Below are 24,827 nucleotides of genomic sequence, written 5' to 3' on the forward strand. Positions count from 1 at the left end.
GCTCTGAACATTTAGCATTGTTCAAGCAAGTACAAATGCAAGTACTGAAGAAACCCAAATAATTTCCCTTTAGTGTTATCCTGTACGCATCAATGGAGAGGGCCACTGAGAAAACAGGAGCAAATCTGGTACCTGAACTTCCGTCAATCTATATGAAGCCATCATCATCTACAGGAATACTCACCTGGAATTAATAACTGGCTCTGAAGCATCCCATTAGGACACGGGTGGGCAACTACAGGACATCCAAGGGCCATTCCTGCCGACCTCTGGGGAAGGGGGTTTCACATAAAAAAACCCAACCCTCATGGGTGGAAAAAAATATGGTTTTTTGAAAAATGGCATTTGCAAGAGCTATGGAGTGCCAAAAGGGTCAGAATTAGCTGGTCTGCAAGCTAAATTTTACCCTCTTGGCACTCTGTAGCACTACAGGTGCCTTTTAAAAGAAAAAAAAACACTCCCCCAAATTTCAGGGGTGTTGCCCACCGCTGCATTAGAATGCAAAAGTGATGGCTGAAAGGGACACTGTAATCCTCACTGAACTTGAAGAACAAAGCTACTAGATTTTGTTCTGACTTTATACTGTTAGTTTTACCCTACCCAGTGCTTGTTTGCTTTCTCTTCCCCTCCTTATTGTTTTATTATGGTTTTATTAGCATGTAAGCCTATGCGGCAGGGTCTTGCTATTTACTGTTTTACTCTGTACAGCACCATGTACATTGATGGTGCTATATAAATAAATAATAATAATAATAATAGTTGTCATCAACACCTTTGTAACTGTTTTTGTTTAATGCTGGACAGCTTACTGTTTTTGAGAAAGGGACTAAGCACTGACAGCCCCCACAGTCCTGCCTATTCATTCCCTCACCCAAAACCCACCAGGCCCACTACTATATTGTCCCATAAATCAACCCAGCCCAAGGTTCTTGTCCCATTTGTACAAGTGAAGACAGAGTGGATAAAGTGAGGAAACAAATGCTCCCCGCTCCGTGCAGGGTAAGCTCACCACAGTAATACTCAGGGTTCAGGGATTCCCCACTGCGCAGAAAGGAGTACAGCAGAAATGCTTTGTGATAGACATTCAGGTCCAAACTAGAAGGCTCCACCTCAGGACATGTGGAAAGATATGCGCCAAATGTTGCCATGGCAATGAACTTCATGAGTTCCACATTGGGGACATGACCAAAACTGCAGTCATAGGAGTAGACTCCCCCAACCTGTGGGAGAGAAGACACACACAACCATTGACAACTGCCACAGGCATAACTCCTGTCTCTTATTCCATTTCAGCCCAGTCATCAGGGCCATATGCCAAGGATGTATGTGTGCATTGCAACAAGTCAGGGGTCTGGAAACAAAGCCCTGTGAGGAGAGACTGAAAGAACTCGGCATGTTTAGCCTGGAGAAAAGAAGATGGAGAGGAGACATGATAGCACTCTTCAAATACTTGAAAGGTTGCCACACAGAGGAGGGCCAGGATCTCTTCTTGATCCTCCCAGAGTGCAGGACATGGAATAACGGGCTCAAGTTACAGGAAGCCAGATTCCGGCTGGACGTCAGGAAGAACTTCCTGACTGTTAGAGCAGTACGACAATGGAACCAGTTACCTAGGGAGGTTGTGAGCTCTCCTACACTAGTGGCCTTCAAGATGCAGCTGGACAACCATCTGTCAGGATGCTTTAAGGTGGATTCCTGCACTGAGCAGGGGGTTGGACTCGATGGCCTATAAGCCCCTTCCAAATCTACTATTATATGATTCTAAGTTTCCAGACACAGGCATGCTGTTAATCCACTCTGGTCACCAAAGAGAAGAGGGATGGAGTGGAGAAGAAGTACAATTTTACATGTAGCACATTTTTTAAATGATTATATCACACATATCTGCATAGGTACAATCATCTTGCTTCTCAAATTACAAAAATTGGAATGGCTGTGCATACTTATATCAGACTTCCCCAAATTGGTACCCTCCAGATATTTCAGACTTTAACTCCCATCCACCCCAGCAACCATGGCCAATGGTCAGGGAGTTGTAGTCTAAGACATTTGGAGGACAGCAGCTTGGGAAAGGCTGACTTATGCAAACTTAACTTCACACATTGCCTATAAATGAAATGATGCAAGCTCCAGTTTTAAACTGCAAAGCATAACAATTCAAACAGACTATAAAGATATTATAGATGTTAACGTTATTGTCAAGTCAAGCAGCTGTCTCTCTCAAGCTTCAGGAGCAAGGATCATGTGTTTCAAGCCACAAATATTGCCAGCAACTTAACATACTGGCTTGTTCCTACTGTAGATGCATTAGCGAACTCCTGAAAGTTAACATGCCAATGCCTTGAGGACTAGTCTCCTGGGGAGGGCCTGGCATCTATGTTCTAAGCTACCTTCTCTAAGCAGGGACTTATGGTACTTTTCTTTCCAGGACCCTGGTCAAAAAGCAAGTAGAAACATATATAGGAGTAGTCAGGGGATGCAAGACCCACTTCTGGCCTCCTGTGACTGTACTCAAAGTTCCAAAAGAATGTAGTAGATGTGAGCTCACTCATTCTACAACAGCATATGGGCTGATCACAGGTCAGTTCTGAACCAAAGTTTTGTTTTTCTTTGGCAAATTGAAATACCCCCTCCCCATGTCTTACAGAGCAAAATAACAATGACATATTAAATAACCACATGTTGACCAGTACACAATTTTTCTTACGTTCATTTTTTGTATTAGTAACAGTGCAGTCCTAAATGTGACTATTCAGATGCAAGCCTCCTTGAGTTCAACAGGACTAGCTCCTAGGTAAGTGAGCGTAAGATGGCAGCCTTAACTATCAGACCACTGCGTTGCACATTAGTTAAACTGAACTAATTGTATGGCCAGACCCCGGGGTACTATCACCAACAGAGATTAGAATTCCCATTTCACCTATAAGCATGCTTCGAAAAAGTAGATACATCCAAAGTGCAAGCAGCACTTCTCTCACCAACAGTTTCATAAAATTCCAGTGGTGCCTGCCTGAGTTGACAAACCAGGCAATAGCGTAGATTGCCTTTAAGGCTTGAGCCAGCCCTGATCACAGGGCATGTGCAACTAAGTAACCATGTGCCTCCAATCAGCATATGCCCACAGCACCTGAACAAAGGAACAGGCCACAGTCCCGCTGCGCAGTTGGTTGAGCAGAGTTTCACAAACAGCTACATCTGGGACACTGGTGACACCGTCCGTGATCACAATAATCCCTGTAAACAACAAAATGCACCATCAGCAGTAGATAGGCAAGAGCAGGTATTCTACCGTGGAAGGAAAGAACTAATCTCTGAGACAGATTTACAATCAGGAGAGATTACTTTAACTAGAAAAGAGTGTGCGATGGCTCGTTTCAGACGTTCAAGGGGATGCATACGGCACAAAATTCATTCCAAGGAAGACCCATGTTCCACAGACAGGGACTGGCCTCCGTGCTCCACTGTAGTTCATGCACTCTAGTCTAGATGACTGTTAACAGGCCAACAGGAGTCACACAAACTTTGCTCTGAATGTGCATGGAACAAATTTTGACTGCCCAGCCCACCCAAGAGCAAACAATTTGCAAAAATTGAAATGTTTTTCTTTTTCAATCAGCACACTGTTTTCAATCTCTAAATTCCTTAACTGTTGTGAACTGAGAGGTCTTCAGCTATTAAGTGGTATAGAAATGTAAAAAATAAATGCATAATACAGTAACCTAAGCTTTATCACCCTTTACACCTAATCAAGCTTTCCGTTTTGCTACACCTATGGATCTGCTGAGTCATAATCTCTCAACCATCCTATCTCCTGCATGTGGCTTCTTCTGCTGCATACATAGGAGAGCTCGGCCATGGAACAGCATAGTTAACTGGGGAAACTTAACCAACATAGGCTGGCCACCACTCCAAGGCAAAAAACTCAGCACTGAGTCAGCCTTCGTTCCAGAATCATAAAGACCAAGACTCAGAACCTCATTACGTGACCTCCCTGCTAAGTTAAAGTGCCTCTGCAGTCTTGTTACTCCTACACTGCGCTAGACTCTATCTTCCTTCTCCTGCTCTAGCTCCCTTGGGCCATCCACATGCCACAGGTAGCTTTTGGAATGGTCACAAAAATAGCTAGCCGTGCTTCTTCTCCTGGCAATCCCACCTTGAAGGGGACCATAGGCTAACCTGCACTGGAGTTGGAAGGCAGCAGCTGCAGTGCCAGAATTCCCTGTCGAATCATGCTGACAAGCCCAACATCAGCAGTAACCATGGAAACACCCAACTTTCTCCCCAAGGGCTCCTGAGGATCACACAGACGCTCCTGGTTGAGGGATGACAAGTCCACCTGCAACAAGAAACGAAGTTCCTATCAGACAGACAAGCTGGAGCATGTTCAGAGGAGGGCAACCTGGATGATCAGGGGTCTGGAAACAAAGCCCTATGAAGAGAGACTGAAACAACTGGGCATGTGTAGCCTGGAGAAGAGAAGATTGAGGGGAGATTGAGGGGATGATAGCACTCTTCAAATACTTAAAAGGTTGTCACACAGAGGAGGGCCAGGATCTCTTCTCAATCCTCCCAGAGTGCAGGACACGGAATAGCAGGCTGAAGTTACAGGAAGTTAGATTCCGGCTAGACATCAGGAAAAACTTCCTGACTGTTAAAGCAGTACGACAATGGAACCAGTTACCTAGGGAGGTTGTGGGCTCTTCCACACTAGAGGCCTTCAAGAGGCAGCTGGACAACCATCTGTCAGGGCTGCTTTAAGGTGAATTCCTGCATTGAGCAGGGGGTTGGACTCAATGGCCTTATAGGCCCCTTCCAACTCTGCTATTCTATGATTCTTTGACACAGCACAGGACTTCCCCTCTTTGACTGCAAGTGACACAAGCCCTCCCAACTCCAAAACCTCAGTACAGCCTGTTTTTATTTAATCCTCCCCCACCCCACACATACATACAAATAAGCACGAGTTGAGCCTTCTGTACATATAGAAGTCCAGGAAACCAGGCTTCTAAAATGAATACATGAGGAGACCCTGGAGAGCGTTTACTTAGTAGCCTAGAAGATAAAGGCCACATCCCCAGGTGTTCCAGTCCACCATCCTGCAAATCAGAGGGAAGTTCAGTCTCTTCTAAAGTTTAGCTATGCATAGAAGCAAGTATGTGACCAAGGCAGGCAGGGGTCTTCACAATGAGAATGATTTGAGGTTTCCCAACTTGTATTTGCATTTATATTTACTCCTGCAAGTTCTTGGAAGAAGGATGCCAGCAGGGAAATGACACAATCAACAAGATGAAAGAACTCATTCCTGTACCCCCAACAACTTGCCTCCCAACTCTTGTCTGGGAAATCCATATGTTATCAACTTTTGCTGACTGCCAGCGTCAGCACATGCTCAATAAAACAGTTTTAGGCACAGCGCCTGCCTGGGGCTGGCACCTCTAACACACCTCCCTACAGTCTGGGTGCTCTTCACCCTTTGCTTAGAAAAAGTTTGCGCTGTTTCCCCCCAGCAAATTAATATGGGGAAATGCTCCAGGAGTCACAGGGGAAGCGAACTTAGTATAGAACAGAAAGGAAAGGAAGGGACCAAGAAAATACTGGCAAACATGCCATGCAAATCAACTGTAAGTATTTCTCTCATCTAGGTTCTTCCAGTTGCAAAAATGGGGGCTGACAGCAGTGTTGCATTTGTCATCAGCAATGCCACAAAGGAACAGTAGAGCACTTACGTCATGGGGCTCCAGAAAAGATTCAAGTATCTTTTACTAAGGAAAAATGTGGTTGCTCTGCTGAAAAAGTACTCTCAGGATTTTCTCCAAAATCCTTTCTTGCCTTTAAGTCACTTCTGTTAACACACATGCAACTAACTCAGGCCATAGCTAGACCTAAGGTTTATCCCAGGATTACCCCGGGGTCAAACTTGTTCATCTAGGTGCCACACAGGGCATCCAGGGCTCAGGCAAGGACGGACCCGGGATGATCCTGGGATAAACCTTAGGTCTAGCTATGGCCTCACTCTGGTGCTGCTGCTAGTGTTACCCAAGTACCTGCCAGACAGAAGTCTTCTCCACACAGTCTGAAATTGTTCTGATACTCAAGAGAAGCTTGAAGAAGCTTCCTATTCTCCAGCTAACAAACCTCCTCTGCTTTTGGTCTCAGAGTGGTCCAGTTAGACAGCCTTCCTCAACCTGGGGTGCTCCAGATGTGTTGGACTGCATCTCCCAGAATGCCCCAGCCACGCTGGGGCATTCTGGGAGTTGTAGTCCAACACATCTGGAGCTCCCCAGGCTGAGGAACGCTGAGTTAGCACATCCATTGGGTCCCCCACTGATGAGCTCTTATGTCTTTCCCCCTAACAGAAAGTGACTTTGCTACATTGCTATTCAATACTGTCAGATATTATCTATAAAGTTTGAGCTACCATCACCTGCCATGGTACTATCAAGCACTAAAGTCATCAGCCTGTGATTTAAGCCCTTTCTAGACCTGTGGGTGTAGCGGGAGGGAGAAGGGCCAATCCCGGACTTACTTGCTTCCAGGATCGTCACCCTGTGTTCACATGGTGCCTGTCACTTGTGCTCCAGCGAAAATTAAAGTAAAAAAAAGAAGCCCCAACCCCGTACCCCGTCCCACACACAATGTCCCTTCATTCCTCCTGGCCCGGCTCCTTCCCTCTGCTAACCCCCACTACTTGTGGGGAAGAATGAAGCTGGGACAGGTGCCCACACCTCCTGCAGTCTTGGGACAATCTCCCAAGGAAGAATCAGGTTTTCTCAGGGATTATTTATCCCTGGGAAAACCCGCGCTCATCCCCTTTGCCCCTGGAAGTTCCTGTGCGTCATTTGGGACTTGGCCATGACCAGCCCGGATTTTCGGGCTGGTGTAGAAATGGCCTAAAGTGGGGAATTGCTTCCAAATGACCAAGCAGAAAAGCTGTTGGAAGGATTACTTAATGTTTTTAATTAATTTAATTAATTAAAATGTAACTAATGTAATTAATTTTTGTGAACCGCCCAGAGCACTCCGGCTATTGGGCAGTATAGAAATGTAATAAATAAATAAATGTTTTAGAGTGCTCAGAGCGTTATTTATACATTATCCCTGTGTTCCATACCATCATGTTGTAAAGGAGACCACTGTTATTATTCCCAAATCTATTCGTTCATGGCAAAGGCAAAATATGAATAGGGAACATACCGGTTTGCTGTTCAGTCAATATGCCGTAACAGCAAGAAAGTTTATTCTTTTTCCCCTCCTACTCAACTGATCAGTTTGCCATAAATGACAAAAATATACACGTGTGCAAGAAGGCTACTAAAAATTTGAATGGAATAAATGCATTTGCAAGAATGTACAAGGATACTACACAAAGCCATCTTCTTCAGAAACCCCTCTCTGTAGAGAAGAAACTGAGGTTCAGTTCTTCCATCATCCACACGCTGTTCCTTTGCAGTGCTTCCAGCATAGTTTTGATGGGTGGGAAGAGACAGGCCCACTGCATAAAGAACAGGAAAACTCCTCCCCATCATTCAAGCAGTAAAAAGTTGCTGTGGCCCACTCACCTGAGTTTTGGGCTCATATTGCTGCTGGAGCATCTCAGCCACTTTATTTTCAAAGGCGCACAGCTGCATATATACTTGCTGCAGGAAGGCCTCTGTTTTGGTCTCATCAAGAAGACAACCCTGGAACAGCACCTGGGCCAGAGACAGTGTGAATCTTTATTCATTCCAATTAATTATTCTGTTGTGCAGTGAGTGAAATACCAACAAAACCTTGGATAATTTGAAAAGTGGACTGCACCAATTCCCAAGCAGACGAATAAATGTGCAAATAAAATACTGCAGATGATGCTTTGAGCCAGAAATGCTATTTTAAAAGGGGATATAACTTTGTGTTGTCTCTTAGTAGAGTCTCTGTGGAATGAGTAAAACACCCTCAAGTTGTAACATCCAGGAGAAAGCACTAAATTCTATCCCTGGAGAAAAAAGTTCAGGCTCAAAACACATTGAAAATAAACCACCCACCATATCTTATTATTCCAATAAAACACAACATCAACAGTAAAGAGCAGGAACATGGTTCTAAATGTGTATTGGTTCCACATTTGGGTTATTATTGTGGAGTATCCATTTTATATTCTGAACTGCTTTGCAAGTTGTGAAAAAGCAGCACATATGTTTTGCAAGACAAATAAATAAATACTGAGGCAGCAGACTCCATTTGTTTAAGATAGGTGCCACCTTGAGAAAGAGATTCTAGAACAGGCTGGGGAAGCAGCTCTTTCTTGAGGGAAGTCACAAAAAAGCATTAAGATTGGCTTGTAGTACAGAGCACTATACTGGGTTCACATAATACAATAAGCCATGGTGGGTTGTGAGCTTTGTTTCTGTTTACAGCGTGAAGGCTTTATTAAGGACACACAAGACAATCTGGCAGTATAGCTTGTCAGTAGCTTCTAGGTATGGGCTACAGAGAAGCCGGGCAAGAATAGCAGAAAGCCTGGCCAGACCTTGCAATCTGGCTAGTGCCACCTTTGGCCTCTCTCCTCCCTCATTAGTAATGTCCTCCCCTCCTCTGATACAGAAATGACATTTTGGAATGCCATGAATGTGTTCACCACCATTTTTTCTCCCAGTGCTTTGAAAGTACTCAAAATCATCCTCATCCTCATCCTCTGGCCCTTCAGAAGTGTGCAGATTTGCCTGTTGGCTACCTACAGTCTGCAGTAGTACATCCACCTTGTCAATTTCCTTGTCAATTGCCTACTTCGCTTTGATGCTTCCATTGACAGTGAACTCTGAAGCCTTAAATGGGAGTAGGCAATTTGCAAGGAAACTGACAAGGTGACTGTACAACTGTTAATTGTGAACCGTCCAGAGAGCTTTGGCTATTGGATGATATAAAAATGTAATAAATAAATAGCACAGACTGTACATAGCAAGTGTTGCGTGCAAAGGACCATGAGAAAAATTTAAAAATACATTTCTGAACTTGAGTGGCAGCCAAAAAGAAAAAAAAAACACTTTATAAAAGAAGGGAATTGCTCCGAAAAGGGGTTGTAATCGGGACGGGGAGCCAATAAAGTCCCACTTGTCAGTAGCATCCTCTTACAATATGTCTTGAACTGACATTTCTCAGTTGTCATCCTCATGCAAACTCACACTTCAGCATTTATTTTGACCCCAAACTCAGTGGCTGAATGGAATGGAGCTATTGAGACAGGTGAATGGGTGTAATTAGTGCAGGAGTATGGGTGTATGTACTAACTGCAAAAAATATTTTTCTGTCATTCACAAGTGCACATTGGCGAAAGACAGAAAAATAAAAATAAAAATCCCAAACTTATTTGCATACTTCTGAAGCACACACACACAACCAAAAAAGGGGGGGGATAGGTTGAGAATGGAAAAACTGCACTGAAAAGGGGTAGCAATCAGAGCAGGGTGGGAAGACAGAAAAGTTTCCCTCCACAGGGACGTGAATGCAAGAGGGGCTGTGCCACAAAGGACATTGGGATACATTCAGGGAGCAGGCTGAAGGACTAAGGAGGAAACAACCCACAGCAAGCCACAGAGCACCAGAGCACCTTTTGGGAGTAACATGGTTTAGTAAACAAAGAACCAATGCATTGTGGGTTATTTTCAGGGTGGGTTATTGTGACGTGCAAACTGGCCCAGGTCAACTTTTGGTACCAACACACACAAAAAGTTGTTGCACTTCAAAGACTGATTTGTTTTCACAGGCAATAACTTTTCTTATCAAGTTCACAAAATATCAGGAGGCATACATGCACACTGATAGATAATCAAATAAAGGGAAAACTAAAGATACGGAAGGTGTTCTTAATAACCTTGCATGCTTATCCTCATAGCTGGAAGGCTATGCATGAAGACAGAACTTTTCAGTAAACATGAACACTAACAACTGCTAGAACATTGTACAAAAAGAAAAGCATTGCTCTTTGTGATGACAGAACTACCTACAATTATTGTTGAACCCTAATAATTGTAGCCAGAGGGAGGAATGCTGGCAATTAAGACTTAATCAAAACCTCACAATAATAAGAGCTGACCATATTCTGGTTTTGTGATTATGCACACAAGCACGCAAGTCAATAGTGTCAGAGGAAAACCAACATCCTGAGAATCTCTGTTTTCATTTTTGCTAGATGTGAAAGATAAGCTTGAATGTATGCGAACAATGCCTGGTGAGTCTCAGGAAGTAAGGAGTGGCTATGAAGGATTTCTTACAATTACATGGCAGTGCTCCAGTTTTTCTGCATAGCTCCTTCTGCCTCCCTATGCCTAGCAGAAGCAGAACTTCAGCTATGGGGCAGTATAGAAATCTAATAAATAACAACAACAACAACAAATACCAAATATGATCTGCTCAATTTGCATATTGTATACACATTTCAGAAAAGGATTTTCATAACAGTCTATGAGTTGGCTTGTTTGTAGATCTACTCCCAATAGCCATGCAATGCAAATGCATTGCCCAACATGACATGAGCAGAGCTTACAACAAAAGCAACAGCTGTAGAAGACGCAGCCCTGAAATGGCAGCATCCTAAAGCACCGAGAACAGAGCTTACAGTTGAAAGGGAGCATGATGAGATTCAGACACAGAACTGCCCATGTTTGCAAGCGAACTCCATCCAATTTTTAGGATGGAATTTTGACACTGTGGCTGGAACTACAGACAGGATTGCAACAGTTGGAGACTTGCCCGTACCTCCTGCAAGTCTTCCCTCCTTCTCCTGCACCAATGTAGCTTAGTTTGTATCCCAAATGAATTTGGATCAAATTTTCAATTCCCGCATAACAGTCCCAGCTACAACTATAAAGTGAGCTTCTCTTGACTGATTTCCCATTTGCCACATCAATTGGACAATTACTTGCAAGAACCCTAGAGAAGATTGGGCATAGAGAGGCTACCAAGAGAAAGAACATAGGATTCTTAGAAAGATTGCAACAGTGGATAATTATGGGTGTGTGCATTGCATGTGAATATGCATGCATGTGCATATGTACAGTATGTGCCACCCTAGCATACACCCAAAATGGCCCCCTGGGATGAGAAGGTTGTATACCAATGGGCTACAGCATATAGAAACTTGAAAGATGTTCACTTATGGCATGCTCTGATGAGAAAGTTCTTTAAAGTTTTGCAAACTCCAGCCCACAGGCATCCTCTGTGCTGTATTTCTTACAGGAAATTTCTTACAGCCATTTTTTACTTCCTATTTAAGGCTTTTTGATACCAGATAGGAAAGCAACCTCTCATATTAGTACACTGGAGAAAGAGAAAGCATAAGAACTACCTGGTGTGTCTGCAGGCCAATGATGGAAGAATATGCTTGGATAGTGATGAAGATCTCAGGTTGGTAGATAATGTCTGAGCCTGGGATTCGAAAGGGTTTTAACAATCCCACTAAACACCGGGAGAGGGCATAGAACACTTCATCAAAAATGATCTCCCCTGTAGAGTCGTCCTGAAGAAAAGAGAATTGAGAGAGTCTCAAACATCAGCCCAAGTTGTCTCAGAGACAGGAGTTTCTAAGCTACATGAAAGCATGTTATATAGATTGTATTTTGGAGACACAATATGAATATTTTCAATACTCTTTACTACTGAGAATCAACAAGTCAAGGTAATCAGCAGAGAAACCATGTGTACAAATGCCATCATGAAAGGAAATAGATCCTAGCAGATTATTCTCCAAGTGAGAGAGCTCTCTCTGACAGGCCTTGATGAGGAAGTACTCATAAACAAGTAAGAGAAAAGGACTGACAAACACCCAGACAGCACAGGTTGTGGGCAGAGGGACTAATGCACTTACCACAATCCCTGTAGACAGGCACACTTACCACAATCCCTGTAGATGGGCTCAGGTCCAGTTCAATCACAAAACGGTACTGGCGTGCAAGGAAAGTGACTTGTGTGGAAGGCACTAGGAGGTATGGCCTGGGCTGCACAGGTTCATCAGGTTGCCAGCTGTTTGGCAGTATGCTGAGAATATCCAACTCATTGTCTGATTTAACCTTCAAAACACACACAAACTTAAATCAAAGGTGGGCAAGCTGTGGCCCTAGGGCTGCATGCAGCCCTTGGCCGAACCTTATACAGCCTAATTTTAAAAGCCCTCTGTGTATGTTCAGTTCTGATCTCTGGCATGAGCAATCTGACCTTTTGTTGGCAATCTACTGAATGGGAAGGAAGAGACAGAGAGAAAAGAGGGTGACAAAAGGAGAGTGCAAGGGGGTGACCCACCCATTTGTGGTTGTGTCCATGCCCATCTATGACTTCAACCCCACCTACTACTGACATGCAGCTCCCAACAGATTACCCATGAAGGAATGCAGCCCTTGACCGGCAAAAAGGTTGCCCACCCCTATTGTAAACAGAAGCAAGACTAAAAGCAAAGAGTGGAAAAAATCACAGACAATCTACCCATCGGTAGATTTTTCTTCAAGTCATACCAACCCAAAGCTTTCCTGCTTTCTCCCACTGTAGGAGTTTATTATTCAAAAGTAAGCCATGTATACAGCTCACTCACCAGTTCCGGTTCAGGCACTGCACAGATAACCTGATGCAAACGACCAAGAAACCAGGCCAGGCGCACATTGCGTGAAATTCGGTAGTCCTTCTTCATCAAGAGGAAGACCTGTCCAGCCTCCTCTACCTGTAAGTAACAATGAAAGAAAAGTGCCATCTTGCAAGACTGGGAAAAAGACAAGGACACCAATGTGGTTCTATGATGTGCTAAGAAAACCTTGTCAGCACTCATTGGTTCTTTGATGTTATACTGTCAAAACAGAATGGCAAAGATTACATCAATTCACAAGTGCTTTATGATGCTATATGGACTGAAAAGGCAAGAACTACAGAATAGGCAAAATGGCAACTTTGCAATCCTATGCATGTTTAGATAGAAAATGTCCTACAACTCTCAGATTCTCTAGCAAGCATGGCTGAGGAATGCTGGGAGCTAAAGGACTTTTTTCTGCCTAAACATGCATAGGATTATGCCTTTATAGTGTGATTCTATGCAGGTTCACTTAGAAGTCCCACTGGCCAGTTGCTGAAATGGCTAGAGAAAGAGACAGAAGATGTAACTTGACTTTATTTGATGGAAACCTAGTCAAAGTAGTAACATTGGAAACTTGTACAATAGTGATCATATTTTCAAGGTTTTGTAGTTGTACTCAACTGCTTTTTCTTTTTGTAAACAGCTGGGCAGAAATATGTTAATCACTGAAATTATTGTCAATATGTTGTGTCTACAATCCTGTAGTGAATAATTTCTTTAATAATAAAAAAGTTATTGAATTCTCAATGAGCTCAATGGGATTTACTCTTAAATTAGTGTGCATATGATTTCAGCTTGTGTTCTCTGAAACTGGAAAGCTTCCATATTCTTACAAACAGAAGGCGGCCCAGTGAAGATATTATAGTACCCAATATTTCTTATAGTGTTACCAGTTCTCCTGTGGAGGGCTTAGTCACTGGGACAGGCAGGATGTTGGGCTGAATGGACAGTCTCAATTAGTTAGAGCATTCTTGTGCTTCTTGTCACAACAGATTAAGGCTGCCATCCTAAGCACACATACTTGAGAGGAAGCGCTGCTTAACTCAGTGGCAATTCTGAATAAATGCGTGGTATGCATATTCATTTATTGCATTTTTATACCGCCCAATAGCCAAAGCTCTCTGGGTGGTTCACAAAACTGCCCAGAGAGAACTGTTCAAACTGTTCTATGAATTATGTGAACCGCCCAGAGAGCCCCGGCTATTGGGTGGTATAGAAATGTAATAAATAAATTAAATAAATAAATTAGAGACGGAGCAAGCTACCTTGAGGTGAGCATTCTGCTACACATGTGCTATCAATAACTAGGACATTTCTAGGAAGAAAGGCTGCCTATGTTCACCAGCCTTCCACAATCTGGCATCCTCTGCAGCTCCCAGCATTCCTGAGCATTGGCCATGCTGCCTGAGGCTAACAGTAACTGAAGTCCAAAACATATGAAAGACACCAGGTTTGGGAAGGATACCCAAATATCACACAAACTTTTTATCTGCTGCTTTGTACAGGTGTTTCGCAGACACCAATCAGTAGCTGTGTGTACTGATGCCTAGCTTGTGCAAATTGCCGGGCAAAGGATAGGTGGGCTTGATTTGAAGCAGGGGATTGGATTAAATATCTGTTTTAAATGACTCACGCTCTCAGTCCCCCTCCATCGGTAAACCGCAACTAATACCTAGGCCAGGCTTCCCCAATCTGGTGCCCGCCAGATGTTTTGGACTACAACTCCATCTGGCTAGAGGATTATGGGCGCTGTAGTTCAACACATCTGGAGGGCACCAGGTTGAGGGAGTATGATTTAGGACTAGCACCTAGATTGCACACTCCTGTAAGACTTCCCCTTGCAAATGCACGCTCCACCACGCCCTCGCTCTATAAACGGGAGACCTAACGCATGCTCAGAGAGTACCCCCAAGTAAGGGGGCTGCATTTGCGCCAGCTCCCCCACCCACCCCACAACCCCAGCTAGCTACACCTTTGCTGGCTCACATCCCTGCCTACGAAACTTGAGAACGCCCAGCCAAACATGTGTCGAGCTGCACGGAGCAACCAGCCACCGCCACACCCCTCGGGGCTTTGCACCCACCACCCCTCAAACGAGCACCCCAGAGGCGGCTCACGGGGCAGAGCAGGCTGCGGGTGCATGCGGTACCTCTGAATCAGGTCTCTCAGAGGCCGCCATGGCTGGCACCTTCCCACTCCGGGACGCTCCGCCTCATGACGCTCTGACCCGGAAGAGGAAGCCGTAGGTGTGAAAAGCCGCCATCCGGGAGAGGCTTTATTGGGCTGTCTCTGGTCGCCGTTACTATGCAGGTGAAGTGAGCGAGAGGTGCTTTGGGGGTTCTGGGAGGGTATCCAAATCTTTAGCATGTGGGGAGGAGGGTATAGTGCTGCCATCGCCTCCTACTTGAGAGGTAAAATATTCGGTAGAGCTTCCTGGCGGTAGTGGAACAGACCGCTCCAGAACGGCTTTGGCTACAATCAATCCTGTCCACATTTAACTCAGAGAATGTTTTATTGAACTCGGTGGGACTTACTGCAGAGTAAACATGTACAGGATTGTGCTGTCAGAGGTTTTTACACAGAGACTGGATGACTACTTATCGGGGCTCTCTAGCAGCGGACTTCCTGAATCAACAGGAGGGTGGACTATATGACCTTTGAGGTCCCTTCCAACTCTTGAGATTTCATAAACCTCAAACTCCTCACTCCTCTCTCCCTTCCCCCCCCCCCCGTCCCAGCTCTTCAGTGCTTCATTAGGGTGGGCCAGAGTAGACCTCCCTTGTAAAGTGCTAGTTTAGTTATTACCCATGCCTTATAGAACAGTGGCTGCTCCTAAGTTGTTTGTGAGGATGGCCCAGTGGTTAGCCCAATGTATATTTTGCAATGCATTCTGAGGTAACCGAATACAATGAAAGGCAGGCTTGTATCTTTATACATTATCTATAATAAAGTTATCAATTTTGAATAAGTCGTATTTTATAAGTTAGAGGTGTTTCTGAAGGATTTCTTGCCTTGAAAAGTGGAATATATATATTTCAAATAAAGGCACAATCCTATGCATGTCTAGACAGACAAGAAGTCCCACAATTCCCAGAATCCCATAAGCATGATCAAAGGGCAACAAATCAAAGTTATTTCCTGTAAGATTCGAAATGTTTGCTTCAAAATCCCACCTGTGGTGATGCTGCATAGTGTAAATCAACTGAGTTGTCATGATATGTCTAGATGTAAAGAGATGATGACATGACTATCCTACAAGGAAAGTCAGTATGAAGGTGGCTGGCCATATCACTGAGGGACTGTTTGCCCCTTTCATTGGAGAGTTGATGTATTTAACCTTACCTTCTGTCCTTTTCAGAGAGAGGAGAAGCAGCTTGAACTGTCCCTGGAGGCGCTTATTAGTCAAGTAGCTGACCTGAAGAATTCTTTGGTCAGTTTCATTTACAAGCTGGAGCATGAATATGACCGTCTCACCTGGTAAGAGTCTGGGACAACGTTTACGTGGCCATCTTATGGGGAGCAGGGGAGCCATTCCAGCATCTTAGGACACATTTCAACATATATTTGAGCCTATATGCTGTAGTTTAACACAGTGTCCTTACTAGTCCACCCTAGTTATTGATGGTGAGGACAAACATCAGATTCTAGGATTTGATCTGTATGAAGTTGGCAGCTAGGGCTTTGCACACTTACTTGGGAGCAAGTCTCATTAAATTCAGTAGTGCTTCTATTAAATATGTATAGGATCCAACTATTCAGCATATATGAAGCAGGTGGTCTTTTTTAAACCAGCATTATGTGAGGTATGCAGTTGATGAGTATGTAGAATCCTTTTAAAAGGTTGTGTTTGATTTGATATTTACCATAAATATCATTAAATTCCCTAGGAATAAATTCCCTAGGAATAAATTACCTAGGAATATATCAGAAGCAACTAATTTGCTCAGGGTTTACAGGGACTGGGCAATGTCCTGCAATCCCCCTCCCCATCTTTTCAGAGGGTTTACTGAGACTGGGTTGAGTGTAGAATCCATGTGGTCTGTTCTCCTCTACACCCATGCCCACAGTTCTGAAAGTTATTCTGCATAGAGGAGTCACTGCATATCACTCTCACTTCAGTGTGCTGCGGTATCCGCTAAAATTAGAGGTGGTTATTTTTATTTATTTATTTCATTTCTATTCCATCCAATGTTTGAAGCTGTCTGGGTGGTTATGGCCATGCTGCTGTAATGATGTGCCTTAGAATGAAGTTTACTTTTTTAATATGGCCAAAATAATTATCTTATCTTCCCTCAAGCATAGTCAAGGATGCTTTTTATGTGTGCCTCATGCAATTCTTATTTCACCATTTCTGCCTCAGGCCTTCGGTGCTAGACAGCTTTGCTCTGCTCTCAGGGCAGCTAAACACTCTGAATAAAGTGCTGAAGCATGAGAAAACTCCATTGCTGCGCAACCAGGTCATAATTCCATTAGTGTTATCACCAGATCGTGATGAAGAGATTATGGTAAGGATCTGGCTTACAGCTTGCATCTTTTCTCAACTATGTGAATAATTTCTTGTTTCAAGGGGCAAGTGAGAAACTGAGTGACAGGTTGAGTATGGTGAAATGAGAACAGTAGCAAAATAAATAAAGACAATACAATCATACCTATTTTCCATAAATCCAAATTATTTGGTGCATGTGTTTTTAGATTTATTCATAGCTATGATTGGGAAAGGAGTCAGATGTGAATAGTGCAAAGGTTGCTCGCTTTTTGCAAAAGGGGAAATGTGGAACAGCTGTGAAACCAGAAAAACTGCCTCTGTCAGCTTCTCTGTGCTCCCTGCTGCCCCTCTGTGCTCTTTTATAAGCAGAATGAGGTGGTAGAGCCCTGGGGTGGTGGAACGCTTATGTAACGTGCTGTACCATTAGTAGAACAGGAGACAGAAATAAATTGTTGTGAGTAGATTATACCACTTGAGAAGATGGCAGGTGGAACAATCCATTTTTATTGATTTCCCCACCTGACATCTCTAAGTAGAAAACTAGTATAGCAGGGAATGGAATGGGCTAGAATCTAATTATTATTTTCTTCACATAGTTTTTTGTTTTGTGGGAGAGCATTCAAAAACGGTATCTCCCACAGGTGTAAGAGTTTGCACCTTTGAGTCCTCATGCTTCATTCTGTATTGGGATCCATCTCTTTCCTTTTCTGCTTCCTATCAGCCAGGGTTGTATAGATACTGTATGACAAACATGAGAATGTCAAGCCAAGGCAATAGGCCTGTAAGTTCAGCTTCGTATTGTCTGGCTTTGCTGCAAAGTATGACTTTGAACACTGATAATCTGAATGTTCTAGCGGCAGACAGAAGGACGAGTGCCGGTATTTAGCCATGAGGTTGTGCCTGATCATCTGCGAACGAAGCCTGATCCTGAGGTGGAGGAGCAAGAGAAGCAGCTGAGCACAGATGCAGCTCGCATTGGTACTGATGCAGCGCAGGTAAGGTTCTCCATTTGATTGTTAACTTCTGCAGCTAAATCTTTCTATAGGCACTCATTTGCATCACTTTCCACTTCCCTGTCCTCTCCTTTAATCCTTTGCATTAGGAATGACCATCTGACTGTCCAAAGTATTTTTAATCTAGTCCCAGGTAGCCCTGTCAAATGTTAATTAAGGCGTGCTTTAAAGGTTGCCGTCAGCTTCATTTGTAAAGCAAAGAAAACTTTCAAAAGCTGAGTCAAAGAGGTAGATAGTCCTCACTGTCATGTTACATTTCTCTTTGAGGTTTGAATGTAATGCTTTACTTGAAGAAGCAAAGTGTGATGTAAATATTGTTCTATTGCTGTTTCATGCATATTTCAAGAGAATAAGTGCCTCCTGGGAAAAGGTTTTAGGAAGCAGTGAACTCAAATAAGTTGGGTACTATAAGGTAAAATAATAGTTTACAATGACCCCGTGGTGATATGGAAATCAGGAACATGGTGTCCACTAAAGGATTATCTAAACTTCTTCTAAATTCATATTTATCAGATGTTTAACATGAAGTAGGTCCTATCAAGATGGTGTGAAAAACTGACTTCATAAATGTTTGTTTCCCTGTTCCTTAAGATCTGAGGATAGGCCTTGGAGGAGATTGCTGTAGTTCTATGGAATGAGATAATGAGAAACAAAGGTAGCATCAATTATCAGACTGACATATTTTACTATGCAAATCTTATGGTTGCAGAAACAGATTCAAAGCCTAAACAAAATGTGTTCAAACTTGCTGGAGAAAATCAACAAAGAAGAACGAGAGTCTGAGAGTGGAGGTATGGCATTGGAGGATTGGGGTGGGGGGGATTGGCTATAGGGTACACAGCCCAGAAATAGTAGTCTTAGAAATAGAGAGTAGTCGCCAGTATACCAAGATTAACAATGATAATAAGAGTTTGGTCAAGAAAAAAGACTGAACACTCCATTAATTTGGTGGTGGTTTGCCCTATGAACGTTTCTCCATCCTGCAGGTTTACGGCAGAACAAGCAGACATTCAACCCCGCTGATACCAATGCACTGGTTGCAGCTGTAGCCTTTGGGAAGGGACTGTCAAATAGGCGTCCACCAGGTGTGGCAGGACCTGGTCAGTCTGGTCAACCAGGTGCCAATACCATCATAGCAGGTGCTTCCACCATGCAACAGGTACAAATGTCTGGAACACAAAGCCAGCAACAGCAAATGCTTGGAGGAGTACAAATGTCACAAGCAGGCCAACCAGGTAAATAAAAGCCTTTAAATTACATTGGAGAGTCTCTAGAGTGCAGTAGGGAAAGTGGATTGCAAGAGATATTGAAGAGGAACCAAATGAAATTAAGTGCATACCTTTGTATAAACATAGGTTTTAGAAAACGACAGCCACAAAGGAGGCCCTCATCAAGATATGTAGTAAGAAATGTTTTAAATAAATAAATAAGCATCCTATCCTTTCACGTCATGTGTAGTAGGGCATATGATAGCTTATGGATTCATATTCTCATTTTCCAGGAGGCTGTGAGCTTTGAGATGGAACATGCTGTCACAGAGCAAATTACATGTATTGTATAGGGCTAGGGCTATAAATGGCTACTATGCCAGTTGTTACTGAATGACCATTACTGGGGAACAACAGCAAAAGACGGCTATAGTCCTTATGTACTTGTGACCACTGTGGCAAACAGAATGCTGGACTATATAGTTGTTCTTATTGATCAAAACAAGTCAGATTGACTTGCACGTGAAGATGGGGAGGGCATTGCAGAAGTGAGAGAGTAGCTCTACTTCATCCAGGAAGTATATTCGAGGAAGATCCTGATCTGTTCCCTGGGGACGAACTAAAGGACATTTCTTCCAGATGTATTGGTCTCTTTATTACATTGCTAAGCCCAGTTTCTTTCCCATCTCCAGGTAAGATGCCCAGTGGTATAAAAACCAATATAAAATCTGCTTCAATGCATCCCTATCAAAGGTGAGTCCAAAGTATTCTGGCCTGTTGCTGCTCCTGGACTTTATTTCATGGACATCATTTCTTCACCTCACTGTCAACAGTGACATTCCCAGTGGAAGTTCTATCCTCTAAGATCTCATAGCGATAATTTATTTAAGCGACTGCATTGATCACCCGGAACACAGGATTTACAGAACTCTTCATACAGCGTGGCAGAGGCCTTTCCTTTTGGAGGAACACATCTGCAAACTAGCCAGGCCTGGAGAAGGAGCAGATCTTGGCTTTTCCCCCTTACGTTTATAATAAGCCTGAATGCCTTGGAGAGAGCACTTCTTTTGGAATTGGATGATGATGGAGTTGGAGTTAGGCAAGATGTACTCTTCAGTGTTTTATTGAATAAATATCAAGTGATCTGCCTTGTGTAGCCTTGTGTGTTTCTAGGTTGAGTCATAGGAAGAAGCTATGTGGCTTTGATTTCTTTTTTTATAGATTGCTTCAATCCAGTGCCATTGGGAGAGACCATTAAATCATTTGGTTTGATCCCTACAGATAATATTGATCCCCAGGCATTAATCAGATAAATCCAAATACAAAATGTCTTCCACAGGAAGGGCAAAGAGGCATTAGTGCTAGCATGCACTGTGATGGAGCAAGTAATCTAGATGATTTGAAAAAATGAACCATACCCTCCACTGCAAGGGAAAGTTAAAATCCTCACAGGCTTCAACTAATTTCATGCATTGAAAAACACTTCCCTGACCCTGAACGTGTAACATATTCTTTGTATTGCATTGGCACCAAACACACTATTTCAATAACTCACCCTAGATCCATGAGGAAAAAAATCCTGATGATGCAGTCAGTTATGTTCTCAGCCTATGATCCAACTCATAGGCTCTCACATTCCATTTCTCATTAAATCCAATCAATTTTTTTTGTTTCCATGACTGCCATTGTGAGACCTTTCTAGAGTGTCACCTTATAGAAACCTATTTTGGGCCTAAATATGCATAGCTGTTTAGATTATCCAGTTTGCTTACTCCAGTGACTTTTATTTTGTGGTCACAGATTCAAGCACTTGTGTGCATAACTCTACTGTTTATGGCACCAAATCTGTGTGAGTGGCTACAAGAGCAAATTAGTGTAACTAGGTGAAGGAGCTGGTTTTTCTGACATCCTACTCTTATACATTTTAGTGGAAACATGGTACTGTCTGGAGAAACTCCCAACCAAAAAATCCTGATGTATGTCTTTGAGTCTAAGCCTATACAAAAGGATAGTTGTCATTTCTGTAAAAGAAGAGGTCCTGTAGGAATAGATGGGCAGGTGAAGGGGTGAATGGCAGAAGCACAAATGTAATAACTCAAGGATTTGATATCTAAATAGCTCTTGTTTTTGGCCCTTGCCTACTGACTTCACAGTTGGTAGTTTTATAGAAGAAAAAGCTTTCCCAAGAAAAATGATCTATTTTACTTTTCATCTCCTTTCAGTACAGTGTAGCACACCAAGTTTGTGTATGTTTCATGGGATTTAAAGCAGAAACACCCACAGCCAGAGAAATGGTCCATTCCTGATGCATATATTCAATAAGACTTCCTTCCTGTTACTGCTTAAGGGCTAGTGATTTGTATTATATTACTTGAGATTTGTATTATGCCTCTTGGCGATTGCCATGGATCACTGGGAAAAGTTGGCACCTGAAAACTTGATCAGGAGTTCTGTAAATCCTGCATAACACTTCATCTATTAGACTTTGGCCTGCCTCTTATGGATCAGTAACTGGTTAAAGAACAGAAAGCAGAGAGTTTAGTTTGGCGCTAAAGGAATGCTTACATTAACCTTGTTATTGTAACTCTTAAGGTCATTTAGGAATAAGATTGAGTTATAATTCCATAATGGCCTTAAACCTTGGGATAGGGTTGTGCTGCAAATCTTCCAACATACAGTAACTTACTGTTGTGTCATGTTTACGTTTTAAGTGCACCTTGGCTACTACTGCAAGCTAAAACAATCCAGTCCAGCTCAATCCCAGAACAATTGTATGATAGTTTCATACTGGAAGGTAATGATACCTATCATTTGCTATGCCTGTTTTTGCCTTCTTGCATTGAGTAACAGTTCATATAGATTTCTCCGTTTCACAATGGAGGCTCAATTGACTAGTGACCTCTCCTGTGCTGCAGAGCCCGGACAGCTGTTTTCTGGGGAATTATGGGAAATGAAACAGGTTGAAAGATGGCTTCAGCACAATTGCCATAGGACCTGTCATAAACCCACCTAAGAGTGCATAATTGCACCTACTGCATAGCAGTGAAGATTTACTTTACTGCTTCCATTGCAATTTCAAATAGCTGTCCAGCAGAGCTTTTTCTGGTGATTCAGAGTTCATTGTCATCTAATCCCATTAAAATTTTTGGGGCCTGAGTATGCTCATAGCTGTTCAGCCAACAAGATGCCCATTTGAGCCAGTTGAGGATGGGTTGGCCAGGTGGACCCAGACAATGGTGAATGCCTGTTTGTGTGATGGAATGGTGCCCTCCATCTTAAAGGAGGCTGTGGTGTGTCCACTCCTGAAAAAGCCCTGGATTCAGAGGTTTATACCAACTACCACCCCATTTTTGGGCAAGATGATTGAGAGGATGGTGGTTATGCAGTTGCAGATGTTCTTCGATGATACAGCCTACTTTGACCATTTCAGACCAGGTTCCAGCCTGGTTTTGGGACAGAATTTATTTATTTATTTATTACATTTCTATACCGCCCAATAGCCGGAGCTCTCTGGGTGGTTCACAAAAATTAAAACCATTCAAAGTATAAAACAACAGTATAAAACCATAATATAAAATACAATATAAAAGCTCAACCAGATAAAAACAGCAGCAATGCAAAATAACAAATTTAAAACACCATGTTAAAAAGTATTTATAGATTGTTAAAATGTTGGGAGAATAAAAAGGTCTTCACCTGGCGTCTAAAAGCATATAATGTAAGTGCCAAGCGAACCTCCTTAGGGAGCTCATTCCACAGCCGGGGTGCCACAGCAGAGAAGGCCCTCTTCCTGGTAGCCACCTGCCTCACTTCCTTTGGCAGGGGCTCACCATTGGTTTTGGTTGCCCTGATGGATGCCCCTCTGTGGGAAAGAGACAGACTGAGTGCAATTCCATTGATCCTGCTTAATCTCCCAGCAACTTTTGATAGTATCGACCATGGTATTCTGGATTGGCTCCACAAGGTGGGGGCATAATTTTACAGTGCTTCCACTCCTACCTGGGGTAGGGGTTTGGTTCCAGAAAGTAACATTGGATGACTGCCTGGGCACACTGGCAGCTATTCTATGGAGTTCTGCAGGATACCATCTTGTCCCCAGTGCTCTAACATCTGTATGAAGCAGCTGGGGTGGTCATTAGGTGATTTAAGACAAGTATGCTAACAACACCCAGCTCTATTTCTCTGTAACATCTGGATTGGGAGAAGCCATGCATGTTTTGAACCAGGGCTGAGCACATTCCAAATTTATGGCTGGTGGCAGTGGTGGATTGGATGAGGGCCAATGAAGACTGAATCCCAACAATACAGAGACTTGGTAGGTGGGTATTTCTCGGGTTCAAGGATCGGGGAGTTTGCCTATATTAGATGAGGTTGCACTCCCTCATAAAAAATCAGGTATGTAATCTGGGGATGCTACAGAATTCATCATTGTCATTTATTTATTTACACATCTAAACAGGCCCAAATGACTTCTGTGGCAAGGAGCTCCATTACCAGCTCCATTTGGTATGTCAGCTACAATTAGAGGATATTTTGGAGGATCTTGAAAAGAGTGAGTGGTTTTTCATGTGTTTGTAGGGAGAAAGAGAATGGAGGGGTGCGTATGCACGGCTTGTGTGTGTGAGAGAGTGCAACAGAGAGAGAGAGATTATGTGTGGTGCATTGGGATGGGAGAGTTTATGGGTGGTGAGCTAAAGTGGGAGAGAAACAGTGATGCAGGGAATGAGTTGACAGGCAAGGGGGTGGAGAGAGAAAAATTTTCTTCTGTGAAATAAGTTTGTTGGTGCTAAAACCTGTGGATTCAATAGCAGTGGGGGGACGTTATGTGTGTTGGGGCTCAGACCCTACCTCTGCCTTGTACTCAATCTTTTGGGCTGGTTACTTGTACTCCGTGACTAGTCAAGCCTGCCATGGCAACCCAGGACATCTTAAACTGCCAAATGTGCCCACGGGCCCCAAAAGTTTGCGTATCTCTGTTCTATGTGGAATAACGTAGGAGCAGAATGTGAGCAGTAAGATGGGAAGTCTCTGGTTCTTCTCATTCATAGCAGGATCCAAAATTGGCCTACAAAATTAAAATCCGTAGACAATCAGATCACAAGCTAAATATTCTAAAATCAATACACACCAAAAGGTAATGAGAAGGATAAATCATGTGCTCCCTTAAAATACTGCCTAAACATCCATAGTAAATGTCAGTCTAAATACTACAAGCTTATGTTAAAAGAAAGGACTTAACTTGTTTCTAAAAATGGAAAGTGATCTAGCCAAATAGGCTTCCCTTAGAAGGGAATTTCACAGGGAGACTAGCACAGTGGCACTGGTAGCCAGCCACCTGCCAGAATTCAGAAGATTCGGGCATCTCCAAGAGCAGAGCCTCTTTAGATGATGTTGAGATCCACATTGGAGGATGTATGCCTTCAGGTAGCTGGGATCCAGAGTATGTAGGCGTTTAAAGGTTAAACAAGCCATTTGAATTGAGACTGACAAGCAACTAGTAACCAGAACACTTCCAGGAGAACCAGTGTTAT

General features: G+C 43.1%; 2 protein-coding genes across 2 annotated transcripts in view; one reads left to right on the top strand and one right to left on the bottom strand.

Annotated features, from left to right (window-relative positions):
* The window catches only part of SZT2 (SZT2 subunit of KICSTOR complex), a 79,603-nt gene extending 64,819 nt beyond the window's left edge, over positions 1–14,784 (bottom strand). The window contains exons 1-8 of the mRNA XM_063140141.1: positions 14,739–14,784; positions 12,557–12,682; positions 11,868–12,041; positions 11,321–11,491; positions 7,560–7,691; positions 4,177–4,336; positions 3,128–3,234; positions 1,010–1,220 (exon numbers count right to left, since the gene is read on the bottom strand). Coding sequence (XP_062996211.1) covers positions 1,010–1,220; positions 3,128–3,234; positions 4,177–4,336; positions 7,560–7,691; positions 11,321–11,491; positions 11,868–12,041; positions 12,557–12,682; positions 14,739–14,768 — 1,111 coding nt within the window. The 5' untranslated portion in view covers positions 14,769–14,784. The remainder of the gene's footprint in view (positions 1–1,009; positions 1,221–3,127; positions 3,235–4,176; positions 4,337–7,559; positions 7,692–11,320; positions 11,492–11,867; positions 12,042–12,556; positions 12,683–14,738) is intronic.
* Positions 14,785–14,830: 46 nt separating this feature from the next.
* On the top strand, positions 14,831–20,444 carry MED8 (mediator complex subunit 8). The gene is made up of 7 exons (XM_063140153.1): positions 14,831–14,899; positions 15,948–16,066; positions 16,950–17,094; positions 17,930–18,070; positions 18,798–18,879; positions 19,075–19,323; positions 19,989–20,444. Exons 1-7 carry the CDS (start codon positions 14,894–14,896, stop codon positions 20,051–20,053), a joined length of 807 nt encoding a protein of 268 aa, XP_062996223.1. The 5' UTR covers positions 14,831–14,893; the 3' UTR covers positions 20,054–20,444.
* Positions 20,445–24,827: the final 4,383 nt, after the last annotated feature.

The sequence above is a fragment of the Elgaria multicarinata genome, chromosome 1 (genome assembly GCF_023053635.1).
Source record: "Elgaria multicarinata webbii isolate HBS135686 ecotype San Diego chromosome 1, rElgMul1.1.pri, whole genome shotgun sequence".
NCBI lineage: Eukaryota > Metazoa > Chordata > Lepidosauria > Squamata > Anguidae > Elgaria > Elgaria multicarinata.